Source organism: Camelus bactrianus, chromosome 6 (genome assembly GCF_048773025.1).
Source record: "Camelus bactrianus isolate YW-2024 breed Bactrian camel chromosome 6, ASM4877302v1, whole genome shotgun sequence".
Taxonomy (NCBI): Eukaryota; Metazoa; Chordata; class Mammalia; order Artiodactyla; family Camelidae; genus Camelus; species Camelus bactrianus.
In genome coordinates this window covers 9,728,267-9,743,046 of record NC_133544.1, presented here as the reverse complement: position 1 = coordinate 9,743,046, position 14,780 = coordinate 9,728,267, and the positions used below count along the sequence as shown (strand labels likewise).

The 14,780-nt window shown below is 39.2% G+C and overlaps 1 protein-coding gene across 2 annotated transcripts in view; it reads left to right on the top strand.

Annotated features, from left to right (window-relative positions):
- Window positions 1-255: 255 nt before the first annotated feature.
- The window catches only part of PPP4R4 (protein phosphatase 4 regulatory subunit 4), an 89,461-nt gene continuing 74,936 nt past the window's right edge, over window positions 256-14,780 (top strand). For both annotated transcript variants that reach the window (XM_074365087.1, XM_074365085.1), the window contains exons 1-2: window positions 256-530; window positions 2,030-2,103. In XM_074365087.1, the coding sequence (XP_074221188.1) occupies window positions 414-530; window positions 2,030-2,103 (191 nt within the window). In that variant the 5' untranslated portion in view covers window positions 256-413. The remainder of the gene's footprint in view (window positions 531-2,029; window positions 2,104-14,780) is intronic.

Genomic DNA, 14,780 nt, shown 5'->3' with positions numbered 1-14,780 from the left:
TACACGGGCTGCAAGAGGCGAATGGCTCTGCGCACGCGCTGCGGCTAGGGGCGCGCTCGTTTGGGGGCGGGGGGAGGAGCAGGGAAGGGCGGCAGGGGGCAGCCGCGACGTTGCGCGGCAGTTGCGTCCGGACCGCGTCCAAGCGGCTCCCGGGAGGGGGCGGGGCCGAGGCGGGCACCTCCCCCGCCCGGGCCCCGCCCCCGCAGGACGCCCGCGCGCCTCGCCCCGCCCCCTCGCCTTGGCCGCCCCGCCCCCTCGGCGGCCGCCCTCCTTCTCCCGCCGCCCGCTCGCCTCCCGCCCGGCTCCCGCGGCTGAGAGCGGGAGAAAGTCCTGCTGGTGGGCGGCCGCGGGGCTGCGCGCGTCAGACTTCCCGGGGCCGCTCCGGCCCGGGCGGCGAGGGGGCCCGGCGGTCCATGCATCCGCCGCCACCCGTCGCCGCGATGGATTTCAGTCAGAACAGCCTGTTCGGCTACATGGAGGACCTGCAGGAACTCACCATCATCGAGAGGCCGGTCCGCCGGAGCCTCAAGGTGCGCCCTGGGGAGGAGGAACTGCCCGCAGGGCGCTCGGCGGCTTGCCCCTGCCCCGACCCCCGACCGCTCGCTCCCCGAGGCGGCCTGGGACCCTCTCGGAGTCCTGCTGGCCCCCCGTCTCCCTGTTACCGTAACCCGGCCGCTCTCGGGCCCCTCTTTTCGACGCGGCTCGGGTTCTCCTAGTCTGGATCCCATACCCCGAGGAGCGGGCTCCTGTCCCTATCCCCTGACCCAGGGCCAGTCCGCGACCCTTCGGACGCCCTCGGTTCTGTAGTCTCTCAGTCCATGCCGGCGCAGGCCCTTTCCCCAACCCGCCCTCCAGGAACGGCCGGCCGAGCCCATGTCCCGGCCAAGCCAGCGTCTTCCCCGGCGGGATCCCTTTCGCACAACCGTGGTTCCTCCGTTGCGGCCCCTCTCTCCCCAATCCCTGCAGGAGCTGCCTCCAGTAGCCGCAGCCAGCTTATCCCGGGTCCTTTCCTTAGTGCCCCCCCTCCCCCCGGGGCCCCGCCCGCTTTGGCTCCCTGGTGCTGCTTGTCCGGGTTCTGGCCCCAGTCCCACTCCTTAGTCAACACGGCCCGACTCTTCCCCCCTATCTTTCCCAGAGACACCCCAGATCCCATCGTCCCACCGCGCCCCCAGCAGGGCAAGCTCGAGTCCCCCAGTCCCCAAATCAACCTGGGCCTCCCTTCACCTCCCAAGTAGCACCCATACTACAGTCGTCCTGCTAGGGGTTTTCAAAGCCCTCTTGACCCTTTGTCCCCATCCTGAGTCACCACGCATCCTTTCCTCCCATCCCCTCCAGAAGTCTAGCTAGGATCCTGCTCCCCAACCCCGTTAACGGAGTCAACCTGCACTAGCCTCCCCCACCCCCAGTAGCTCCCCCACCCCGCAGAGTCATCTTCCTCCCAGCCTCCTAGAGGCTCCAACCCTCGCTGCTGGCAAACCTAGTTGACGGACCACCCTTCCCCCTGCATCCACTTGATAGCTCCTTTAGCTCTTCTCACCCACCTGCCTCAATATCTCGAGTCTTTGATTTCTTTCCAGTCCAGAGTTTATTCCCTTCCCTCCCCCCACTCCAGATGTCGTCTTTCTCATTCTCACTCGGCTGCAGTCTCCATTGCCCCTTTGAGCATTGACTGGGATGGTAAATGCCCGCGAAACAGCCTTGAGATGTTAGAGATTAAAAGTATGTATATATTTTATATATGCACCTAAAATTGATTTCAGCAAGGTTCTGCAGCCACAATATGATTCTCAGGCTTCAGTCTAGAATCTAGAAGAGTGAAAGGAAAAAAAAACCAAAAAACAAAACCCTTTGGCCCCAGAACTCCACCACCTAAACCTGACAATTAGAGACCTCTGTGGTTTGAGGTCATCAGACCCTTGAGTTGTTTTTAATAATGCCTAATTGTGAAACTTTTTAATTAGCCTATACTCATAGGGTCCCAAGACTGATTAGACGTTTGTTTGCATAATTTGTATTTTACACTTGACAGACACCAGAAGAAATAGAAAGATTGACCGTTGATGAAGACCTCAGTGATATTGAAAGGGCTGTTTATCTGCTCAGGTATTTCATAAAGTCTTTCTGTGAAATTGCTCCTCTTTTCCTGTGGCGGCATCTATCAATGATTTCCGAAATGTCATGTTACTTTTAGGTTCAGATTTACTTAACACTTGGACAGAATACTTTTGCATGCGCAGTCCTTAATCATGTTATACGTTAAGATTTAGATGTGAACTTACCGATTTGAGAACTGAAATCAAGTAAGATACCCAACTTACAGAAGGAGGAGAAGAAACAGAAAAACTAATGATTTGAGTTGAATTTCATTTAAGAAAAATGTTGCAGCTTTGGCTGTTCTCACATAAGATCCAATAAATTTAGATGAGACTTATGACTATCCACTGATTAATTTTAAGTTAATTGTAGAGTATGAACTTTATACGCTATTGACTGTGCAGAAAAAAATCCACAAATATACTAGTTCAATTTTTTGCTTAGGATATCCTGTTTATATTACTTTTGCTGTGTGACCCTTATAATTTTGCCTGAGAGATTTTAAAATTTAATTGAACTTACTCTCATTTAAGTTTCATCTCACAAGCTCTACAGAATTGCTTAAGGCAAATGGTTATCAGGAATATTTACAAGATTTCTCTCAACTATTTAAAAAATTGTGTTGTGGATTTAGCTTCGTAAAAATTAATGTGAACATTAATAAACATGTCTATAAAATTACTTCAGAATATTTGCCTAGGGCATTTTGTGTACGTTGTTTTCAAATTTCTCTTTAACTTGCACAACATTTTCTCTTTTGGCAAATTAGTTTTCGCTTTTGTTTTTCAGAATCAGATTTTGCAAACTGATGTTATTTACCTCCTGGGATATTTATCATCCTTGTTTCTTTAGCTCGGGTCCACTTTGCCAATTTCAGATGCTGGCAAGTTTCTTGTTCTCCTTTCTTGTTTTATAGATCATGTTTCTAGTCCCATGATATTCATTGAATGACACTGTTTAAAAAAAAAAGGATCCCTTCTCCTTGACTTCCATTTTCTTAATTATTCTGTAGCCTATTTGTGACACCTGGGTTCTGTTCTTATTTTAGTCAGAATTTTAGCATGCTTACAATTTAGACCATTCTCTTCTATGATTCTATTACTTTAAAATGTTTCCAGATTTGAGATCTTATGTTGATGTTATTTCCCCTCTTTTAGTGATCTTTGGTAGCCTGCTCTCATCATTTCCACCTATTTATTTAAACGAAAATGATTTTATTTATGTATGAACTAACAGTATGTATTTTTTGGTGTTTACTTAGAGAATACTCTGTTTAACCCATTTTGATAATTTATTGTGTTATATTTGAAGTACTTTATTCCTTAATGATTCACATGTCTAGTATGGTGAACAATAGCTGTGAACATCTGCTGTTTCCCACAGTTCTTTTGTTTGGAGTAGGTAGACACTTGAAGAAAATTTGGATAAGCTTCTTTTAACATACAGTGGTTAATGATTTGAGGTAAGTTCCTGCTTACTCCCACTGAATTCTCTTCGTATAAACGCTGGCTTACAGTTAGGAAATGGAGAGCCTTGCTCTACTTACTTGCGACAGCAGATACTTATTCTAGATATCAGTGACAGGCTTCTTTTTTAGGAGAACTTACTGGTTTTCTATTTTGCTTTTATTGTTAGCAAACCAGGTCGTCTAAGTTGTCTATTTCTCAGACACAGAACGTAAGTTTCATCCACTTCTGGAACTTACAAAGCCCTTACAGAGACAGGTGGGTCCTCCCATTCTTAGCCCAGAGAGTTTTCAAAGAGATCTGATATCTCCTCTAGTTTCTTGTGGCTCATCTACCTTAAAGGAGGTTTGCAAGGTGACTCAGGAGGGAGATACTGGTTTGGTTGTGCATGGGTTCTCCAGCCGAGTCCTTCTTTTGTATTCTTACCATCTCACCACCTCCTGGGGAGAGTGGGATTTCACCTTTAGGCCAGCTTCTGACACAACGACTGCCTGAAAGGTTCTTTCTTCCCTGGGAATCAGGGGGAGGCTGTGGGATTGTCTTATGGATGTGATCCAAATTTTGCCTCGGTTAAAGCTGTTCAAGCCTCATCTGCTCTCATGTATTGAGCCTTCTATTTTAAATGTAATTTATTCCTTTTTTCCCCTGTTGTACTTCCCAGTGCTGTAGAACCTAATACCTAGTCCTGTGTTTTTTTCTGTATGATTTTCAGGTTTATTTTTGAGTTAGCTTTACCTTTTCCTCTATATTGGGTATTTAGTATCCAGAGTGTTCCTCTTTTGAATGTCAGATTTGTTTCTTTAGCTCTCTTATTTTGTATATTAAGTCTATTTTGGAAAATTATGTGACATTAGAATTAGGAGTCAAGTGTGTAAGCATCAGTGGGAAATGCTTTAAGTTAGTGGAGGTTCTGATAGCATTTAAATTGAACCTAATATCTAAAAAAAAAGCATTATATATGGAGTCTTGCCATCCAATGAAAAACAAGTATACACTGTTCATTATCTTACCCTAAAATACGGCAGATCAATTATTAATGCTATTTTCATAAGTAAGTTCAGAACATTATGGTATTTGAAGATTGGACACAGATGATTTTCTGGTTTTGCATACATATGACGCTGATATACCCATCTGTGGCATTTAGCACTGAAGCAAAACGACTTTTCTAATAGTCGCAGCTTGTGGCTTAGTCAAAATCACCATCACAGTATCTTCTTGTTCTCTCCCTTCGCTGAGATTTTGGCATATATTTTAGGAGTCTCCTTAAAGTGTGCGAATACTTTTGTTAGAAAAGGGTCCTAAGTTTGTACACTGTACTTTCGTTAGGTAGCTCTTTAGTCACGTATCTATAATTGCCTGTCAGATAGCTTCCAGACCCTTAAGCTTGGGATACGTGACTCCATCTTAGCTGTGCAGTGTGATGTCCTAACGGGCCTGCGTCTTTTTTTTTTATTTTAACCGAATTGATTGAGATGTAGTTCACATGCCATACAATTCACTCATTTAAAGTGTACACAGTTCAGTGTTTTTTTTTTTTCCAGTATATTCAGAGTTGTGTATCCATCACCACAACCAATTTTAGAACATTTTCATCACCCCCAAAAGAAGCCCTGTACTTATTAGCAGTCACTCCCCACTTCTTTCCAATCTTCCCAGCCTTTGGGAACCACTAGTCTTACTTTCTTTCTCTATGGATTTGCCTATTCTGAACATTTTATGTAAATAAAATTATGCAACATGTGGCCTTTTGTGAGTGACTTCTTTCACTTAGTATAATGCTTTCAAGATTTGCCCATATTGTAGCATGTGTCAGTACTTGGTTTCTTTTTATTGATGAATAGGCTTCCACTGTGGGGTTATATCACATTTTGTTTGTTCATTCATCAGTTGATGGACACTTAATGTTTCCACTCAGTCTGACACTTTTTGAAGCAGTCATGCTGCCCTCTTCCCTGTTACTCAGATACATCATGTTGATCCTCGACTCTGCTTTTCCCCATCCTGGAATATCTTTTGTTATAACCTTTCTGACATCTTCCATCCCCAGGATCCAGCTGTAATCTTGCATCTTTCATAAGGCCTTTCCTAACTGCTGAAACCACCTGGATCTCAGGTTTCTCTGAGCTTCCATGTCATCACTTAGTGGCTGTAATCCTCAACTAGCAATTAATCTCTACTTTGTGTGCCTTAACTTGTATGCTTTCTTTGATAGACGGTTAGCTCTTGGAGAGCAAGCCTTGTTTTATGTTGTTGCTCTTTTGGTTCTTTCTTGTTCTGTGTTATGGTCGAAATATATATGCCTCTTAATGGAATAAAATGTATTTATTTTAAGATGACTGAAATGTCAGATGAATTAAGCAACTTCTGAGGTTTTTTGTATTGTAGGCAATAGAATCAGACAGATTTAGGTTATATCCTGTTCTACCACTTATTATCTGTGTGACCATGGGCAACTTACTTATGGTTGATAAACCTTGGTTTTCTCATCTGTAAAGTGGAAATAATAATTCTTATTTCCCAAGGTTGTTGTATTATGTGTAGAGCCCCAGTCACCAAGTAAGTACCCAGTTAATTCCCTTCTGTTTCCTTTACCATGTCCCTACGTCCTTAGTACTTAGGTGCTCCAGGTACATCTCAAACTTTCAAAAGGATAGCAGTATTAATTTTGCCTTCCAATAATTTTAATAAAGTAACAGGCAAGTAAAGTATATCAACTGAAGTTCGTGATAGATATCTATTAACTTCCTGTGCTTATAGTATTTATCAGAATCTTCACATATTTTAAGCTGATGATAAAGTTAGCCAGTTTAAGTAATATTCGCTATTTATATTATGCATTAAATGAGTTGATTGGTTAATGTACCTAACCTAACTCTTATATTGCTTACTTTTACAGTCACTTTAAAACCATTTGTTACCTTCATTGCGGGTTTTTAAACATCTTGCACTTTGCCTTTTGGGACAGTTAGATAAAGTACATCTTTAAATTAGGAACTTTTTCCCTTTTCTTTCTCATCCTTTTTTTCCTCCCCCAGAAGTAAGAGCTCCCCCTAGTGGTATCACTGAGTGAGAATTCTGCAGCCAAATCTGGAAATAAAAGTGCTGTAAGCTGTGGCTGTTGCTAATCACATCTGGGAACTCTTGCCTTCAAGATTAACACAGGGGAGCAGTGAGGTCATGAGGAAGAACTCTACTGATTACCTTTGCTACCGGCTAGCTTTTGTTTGTTTTATTTTTAAAAATACCTGTCTTACTTGCTAGGCAAATGGGAAAAGTTGTGTGAGAATGCCCTTTCTAGGATCTTCTATGTCACTACGTTTCTTTTACCTTCACTATCGTCTTGATCTCTTCTCCTCCTTCCCCCCTCTCTCCTCCCCACCCCACCCCTGTCGTCCTCCTCCTTGCCTTCTGCCATTTAGTACTGTTTTGGTGAAGTGGGGTGTGTAAGGGATGTATGTGTGTGAAAGAGAGAGAAAATGTGTGTATGTGTGCGTGTGTGTGTGTGTGTGTGTCGTGGGGGTAGGGGTAAGTCTTGAATTTCTTGAGTGTTGCGGAGGAGAGGCACATCCCAGTTTTTAACCCTTCACAATTGGAATGAATAGTTGGTTAGTTAATCCCCCCAAATTGGTTAATGTGGGGAATCATAAAAAAGATACATACCTTCAATATTTCATTTTAGGGTGAAAGTATCATTTTTTGGCCTATCTTTTGTTGTAGGCCCACTACCTTTTGAGAATGGGTCTGCTTAACAGATTTCATAATCTTTTTTCTTGCATAAATTCCCCCATAAAGATTTACAACGTCAAGTTCAGCTTTCTTTAAACCCGAGTGAGAATTGAAAGATGCTTATGATGTAGTCTGAAAGCCTGTCTTAGATTTTTATGATTTTCTGCTCATCTTTTGCAAGTTGTCTCGTTCTTCCTAATTCAATAGCAGTTTCCTTTGGCAACTTATCTTTATTGAGTTTTTCTAAAACTTTCAATTTAGTTGTCATAGAAACAACTCTTTTGTGCTTTCATGTTTATGTAATATTTAATGAAATTATGTAATTGCAGTATCAAGTAAATTGGGATAAACTGGTCTGAGAACAAACAGCTGACTCTTGGTTACAACTCAGCTGGTTAGAGAAGAAGCACGTGAGCATTTTAGAGTAGCTTGTTAGCTATAAGCTTTCAGCTTGCCTTTGGCAGGGAAGTGGAGAGTGTTACTTAGTTGGGAGAGTCTTTTAATTTCTTGTTAAGAGAGACACTGCCTCTTCAGAACAAGCACTGCGGTGATCTTGCTTCATCCTTGGACACTCGTGACATTCCTCTTTTGTCTCTGCGTTGAGTTTGGTCCATAGTCTTGTCTGTTCTTCCTTCTCCATCATATTCTAAAAAAAGAAATTAATGAATTAAGAATCTCAAAGAGGTACTCTCATAAACATGTATTTTGTTTTTTAAAAGAAACTTTTGGAACATAAACAGAAATGAGCACACATCGTAAACATACAGCTTGTTATATTTCACAAGCTAAAAAGCACCCACATAACCAGCACCTAGATTAATAAATGGAACATAAACTGTTGTATTAGCCGACTAGCCTCCCTTGTACCCTTAATTTCCCCCATTCCCTGCAAAGGGTAACTGCTATCCTAACTTCTAACACCATAGATTAATTTGCCTGATTTTTGAACTCTATATAATAGGAACCATGGAATGCATTGTTTTGTGTTTAGCTTCTCTTGCTCAACTTAAAAATAAAAGATTTGTCCATATTGTTGCATGGAGAAATAGATTGTTCATTCTCATTCCTGTATGGTATCAATTATATGAATATACCATAGTATTTATTCATTCCACTCTTGATGGACATTTGTTTTTAATGTTTGGCTGTTACGAAGAATGCTGCCATGAGCATTCTGAGGCAAGTCTTTTGGTGAATATGTGTATGCATTTCTTTTAAGTATCTTCATAGAAGTAAAATTGTTGGTCGTAGCATATGTGTATATGCAGTTTAAAAGATACTGCTAAATAATCTTCCAGAGTGCTTGTACCAGTTTATACTTCCACCAGCAGGCCATGAGTGGTCCCATTTTCTATTTTTTAGGAAACAAAGTGACAGACTTTCTAGTACATAAATTTCTAGTATATCAATAATGAACTACCTACCTAATAGCCCATAGAATTTTCTGTTATTCTGTGTATGATTTACGTATGTCATATAACTTTTTTCTTTCCCTAGGAGCATTTCTATAATTTTTTACAATTTTTATTCTGCTAGACTGCTTGGTCTTTTAAAAGGAGTACCACCTTTGTCTGCTGCACTTTTAATGAATCCAAGTTCCTATTTTTTAAAAAATTGCCCAAGTTATCATCCTGTGTGTAGATGATGCACAAATTACTTGCCTTTCTATGTAGAAATCGGAGGCATCTTCATTTTCATGTTCTAGGATCAGAGGGATCACTGTTTCACGTGCTAAGAGGAGTACATAATGGATTCTAGCTGTATATCTCCCATTAGCGCTGAGGCCAGATTACTTAAGTCCTTGGCAAACCCTGAATTCCCTGTTGTGGAAAAGTACTAGGTCTCTGAATATAAGGGGTTGGAGATTATTTCCCATCTCCTTTTCCTTATCTTTTGTTATGAGAACAGCGATAGGAGGCATCTGTTTCTTTTTTTCCTATTTACTGAAGCTTCAGAAGGCTCTCTCTGTGACATCAGTTAGAAAGCAGAATGCTCTCATGGGAGCTGTAGGAAAAGCTTAAGTAAAAAGTTAACTATTTTCATCAATGTAAAGGTGACCCATGTAATGTCATTGGGAAGACCCAGAGCTTAACAGCATGCGATTATGAGAGATTTGAGCAGTTTTCATCTTGTTTACAATAGCTCTTTGATAACCTGTTTAATCTCTATGATAAAACACTAAAGTAATCCTAAAATGAGTGCTGGTATAAAGATTTGAATAAAATATGGGTTAAGTTATATAACTGCAATGTAACTGTATTATAACATGTGTATGTGTATATTATGAATGTGTTATGTTTGTGTATATATTTTCATGAACAGTTCATTCTGACACTTGAGATGTAGCCAAGTGAGACACACGAGATCAAGCTTCGTCCCCACACATTGCCAGTTAGTTCCCAGTAAAAATTTGGAGTTGTATTGCTTGGCTCCCAATCTTGTTGAGTTGTGTAGTGGTTTCTTAGTATTCACATTATGAGTTAAAGTGATGACTGTACCAAGTGGTAAAAATCATAACTCTTAGGGTCACATAAAGGAAATTAAACTGTTGAATAAGGTCCAATGATCTTTAAATCTGTACCCCTTTAAACTTGGATATTTTGCTTTTTATAGTATCTTTTGTTGGCCATGTTGGCCACCAAATGTGGGAGGCAGGGAGAAAGTATTCAGACTTAGTTCTTTAGCCACCACTTTTGGCTTTATCCTTACATGATGTTGGTATGTGATAATCATGTCAGAAGTAATTGCAAAATCTGTTATATCCTTGTATATGTGTATGCCTTACAGTGTAATTTTCCCTCCAAATCAGAGATGTTAATCATGGAAAAAGATTTCTAATGCAACTAATAGTTACTTTAGAATATCTTATGAATTTAGTTTAAACATATAGAATATTGTTGAGTGCTTACTGTGTGTTAGGCATCTCCTGGGGAGTGTACTAGCAGATACTTCTGTTCAAGGAAGCAAATGCATTTTTCTTAAATTTGAATAGAATAGATGTTATCTCCAGTTAACGAGTACGTTGGGCATTGAGAAGGAAGTATGTAGTGCTGGAAATACCTTATATTAAGGCAGACTCAGATTTATTCTTGGAGGCTGAGGCTCACTCATCTATTTAGTGAGAGACCCTTGGATAAGTTGCTGATCTGAGCCCAAGCCCCCTAATCTAAATTGGGAATGATAAAACCTACATTGTGGGATTGTTAAGAAGGTTAGAGGAAATGTATGCAGAGCGCACAGTGCAGAGTTGTGTTCAGTAAAGAATAATTGTTGTTGGTCTTTTAAATCAACTGTTTGCAATTCAGTATATATTTTACTTTGAATGTATAGGAAAATTCCTATCCAGAAACTTCATGTAGTTATAAAATTTTCTCTCCAGATGGTGCCCCTTTGCAGTTAATTCTCCACCCTGACCCTAGGCAACCAATGATCTGCTTTTTGTCACATACATTAGCGACAAATTTTCCTGTTCTAGCATGTAGATATGTTTTCATACCTCTTGGATAAATGCCTAAGAATGGAATGGCGGGACATATGGTGAGTATATATTTTTCATTTTTTCAGTTTTATTGAGGTATAATTGACATTAACTGCACGTATTTAAACTGTATAATTTGATGAATTTTGACATATGTGTATACTTATGAAGCTATTATCCCTATTAAGATAATGAACATATCCATCATCCCCCAAATTTACTTTGTGCTCCTTTGTAATCTCTCCCTTTCTTCTGATACCTTCCCCAACTCCAAGCAACCACTGATCTGCTTTCTGATACTATAGGTTAGTTTAAAGTTTGTAGAATTTTATGGAAATGAGTCATACAGTAGCAACTCTTTTATCTGGCTTCTTTTACTCAGTGTAATTATTGTGAAGTTCATTCATGATGTTGCATGTATTAATAGTTTACTCCATTTTATTATTGATAGTTATTCCATTTTAAAGATATGGCACCTTTTGTTTATCCATTCATCAGTTGATGGACATTTGGGTAATTTCAAATTTTGGCCTATTGCAACCTCAGTGTCTGTGAAAATTCATGTACAGATCTTTGTGTGGACATGTGCTTTCCTTCCTCTGGTGAACAGCTGGGAGTGGAATGGCTGGGTTATATGGTAGGTGTATATTTACATTTTTAAGAAACTGCTGAACTGTTTTCCAAAGTGATTGTACAATTTTACATTTCCACCAGCAGTGTATGAGAGTTTGAGTTGCTCTGTATATTCACTGACACTTGGTATGATCAGTCTTTTTGATTATGAGCAATTTTAGTGGTATCTCCAACGGTGTAGTGTAGTGGTATTTCATTGAGTTTACACGTTGGGTTTCCCAAATGACCAGTGGACACTGAGCATCTTTACATGTGTTTATGAACCATATGTTTATCTTGTTCGGTGAAATGTATGTTCAGATCTTTTACTCATTTGTTGGATGCTTTCTCCTAGTCTGTAGCTTGCCTTTTGAGTACCTATCTTTTAAAGAGTAAAATTGCTTTGCTTTGCTGTTGTTTAATTTTGATGAGGCTTAATTTAGTTTTTTCATTATAGTACTTTTTTGTGTTATATTTAAGAAATCTTTGCTAAATCTAGGTCATTAAATTTTTTTCTTCTAGTTTCTTTTAGAAGTTTTAATGTTCTAGCTCTTAATTTTAGGTCTATGGTCCATTTCCAGTTAAATTTTGTATATGGTGTAAGGTAAGGATTGAGGATAATTTATAATTTTTTTTTTTGCACATGGCTAGAGTGTACAGTAGAAATGGCTAGTTTGTATTGTAAGAATCATGGGACCTGGTGTTTGTCTCTGTGACCACATTCAAGGTGCTTAAGTCCTTCAAACACCATTTTCCCTCTTTCCACCTGATAGGATAGGTTGGGTTTCAGAATTTAAGGTCCTATCTTACTCCAGCAGGCTATCTTCAATTCTAAGAAAGATAAGGAAAGGTTGTTGAACCCCAGGTTCTTAATTCATCCACTAGGTAGTGCTAATGGACATCCCTGCAAGGGCAAAGACTCTTTGAATAGGTGAGCAGTTTCAGAGCTTTTTTAAAGGTCATTTGTGAAGTAGATATTCATAATTCAGAAAGTGCCTGTGTTTCATTAAGGAGTGAATGCAATAGTATTGTAATAATGAAATAAAATATACCATTCATTACTGAAAAATGTCATGGTTGAACAATATTTTCTTTAAAGAGTTCTATACGTTGTAGATTTGGTTTGAATATGTTTTGGGCAGAATGAGAGTTACATGGCTAGCATAAAAATACTGACATATTTATGTATGAAAAATCAGACCTAGAAGTCTGATGAATTTAGAATTGTCACGGAAATTCTCTTGGTAATAAGTTTATAAACTGTATTTGCTTGGGAATTCTTTTGGTAATAAAATTATAATGTATATTTCTTGAGTAGTGGACATTCTTGAAGAGGAAAAGGATTCACAAAAGTACAGCCTGGACGTGTGGAGGGAGGAGAGGGCAATCCCCCACTGCAGCTCTGGTGATGGTGGGGAGGGAGGGGGCTGATGTTCACATATGGTTGGTGTGTAAGTATATTTCACATAATTTTCCAATTATTTGGGGGATTTTTCCAGATTCCTTCATGTTACTGGTTTCTGGTTTAATTGTGTAGTGGTCACACAACATACTGTGCTTGACTTCAGTTCTTTTAAATTTACTGAGGTTTGTTTTTTGGCCAGAACATAGGTCGATCTTGGTAATTATTCCTTGAATACTTGAAAAGAATGTTGGGTATAATGTTCTGTAAATGTCAATTAGGTCAAGTTGGTTGATGGTATTTTCTCACATCTTCTATATCTCTAAGGATATTTTCTACTTGTTTTAGTAACTAAAATAGTGGAATATTGAAGTTTCCATAATTGCAGATTTGTCTTTTCCTTCTTTCAAATTTATCATTTTTACTAGTTGCTCATGTATTTTGACTTTTGTAATTAATGCATATTCAGCTAGGATTATTATGTTTCCTTGGTGAATTAACCCCTTCATAGCTGTGTGGTGTTTTCTTTATCCCTAGAAATATTCCTTGTTTTGAAGTCTACTTTATTTAATATTAATATACTTGCTCTAGCTTTCTTTTGGTTAATATTTACACAGCGTATCTTTTCCTGCCCTTTACTTTTTTTAAAAAAGTAATTTTTATTTTGGAATTAGTTTGGATTTCCAGAAAAGTTACAAAGACAGTTTAGAGAGCTCCTGTTGCCCACTGCCATTTTTCCCCTAAAGCTAACGTCTTACATAACCATGGTAAGTTTGTCAAAACTAAGAAATTAACATTGGCACATCACTATTAACTAAATGCCAAACTTTGTTTGGATTTCAACCGTTTTTTCGTTAGTGTCCTTTTTTTTTTTTTTTTTTTTTCCTGTTTCAGGATCTAATCCAGGATATCACATTGCATTTAGCTGTCATATCTCCTTAGTCTCTTCTTGGTTGTGACACATTCTTAGTTTTTCCTTGCTTTTCATGATCTTGATAGTTTTGAAGAGTACTAGTCAAGTATCTGGAGAATGTCCCTCAACTTGTGTCTGTCTGATGTTTTTCTCATTGTTATATTGGAGTTATGGGCTTTTGGGAAGAATACCATAGAGGTGACGTGCCTCTCTCATGCAATCGTTTTGGGGTACATGACATCAACATGACTTATCACTGCTGATGTTAATCTTGATCACTTGGTTAAAGTAGTGTCTGCCAGATTCTTCCACTGCAAGAGTGATAAGAGAGGACCACCCAGCCTTGTGCCTGATCTTGAGGGGAAGACATTTGATCTCTTATCATTAAGTATGATGTTAGCTGTAGGCTTCCTATAGATACTATTAAGCTAAGGAAGTTTCTTCCATTCCTAATTTGTTGACAGTTTTAATTATGAATGGGTATTGAATCTTGTTGAATTTTTTTTCTGAGTCTATTAATATGATATATGGCTTTTCTTATTTAGTCTTTTAATATGGTGAATTACACTGATCAATTTTCAACTTATGCATCAGCCTTGCATTCTTGGGATGAAATCTACTTGTCATGATCTAAGAGTCTTTTATATGTTTCTGGAATCTATTTCCTACTATATTTTTGAGAAATTTTGCATCTATTTTAATGAGAGATATTGGTTTGCAGTTTTCTTGTAATATCTTTGCCTAGTTTTTGGTTTTAAGGGAATGCTCATGAAATGACTTGGGAAGAGGGGTTGCCTATTTTTGGGAAGAGATTGTCTAGAATTGGTATTATTTCTTCCCTAAATGTTGGATAGAATTCACCCGTTAAACCATCTGGGCCTGGAATTTTAATTTTGAAATGTTTTAAACTAACAGTTCTATTTATTTAATATATATAGGGCTATTTGGGCCATTTGTTCTTAATGAGTTTTGGTAATTTTTGTCTTTCAAGTACTTAACTCTTTCATCTACAGTATTGACTTCATGGGCATCAGATTATGCTGTACTAGTATTCCCTTTTAATGCTTGTGGGATCAGTAGTGATAC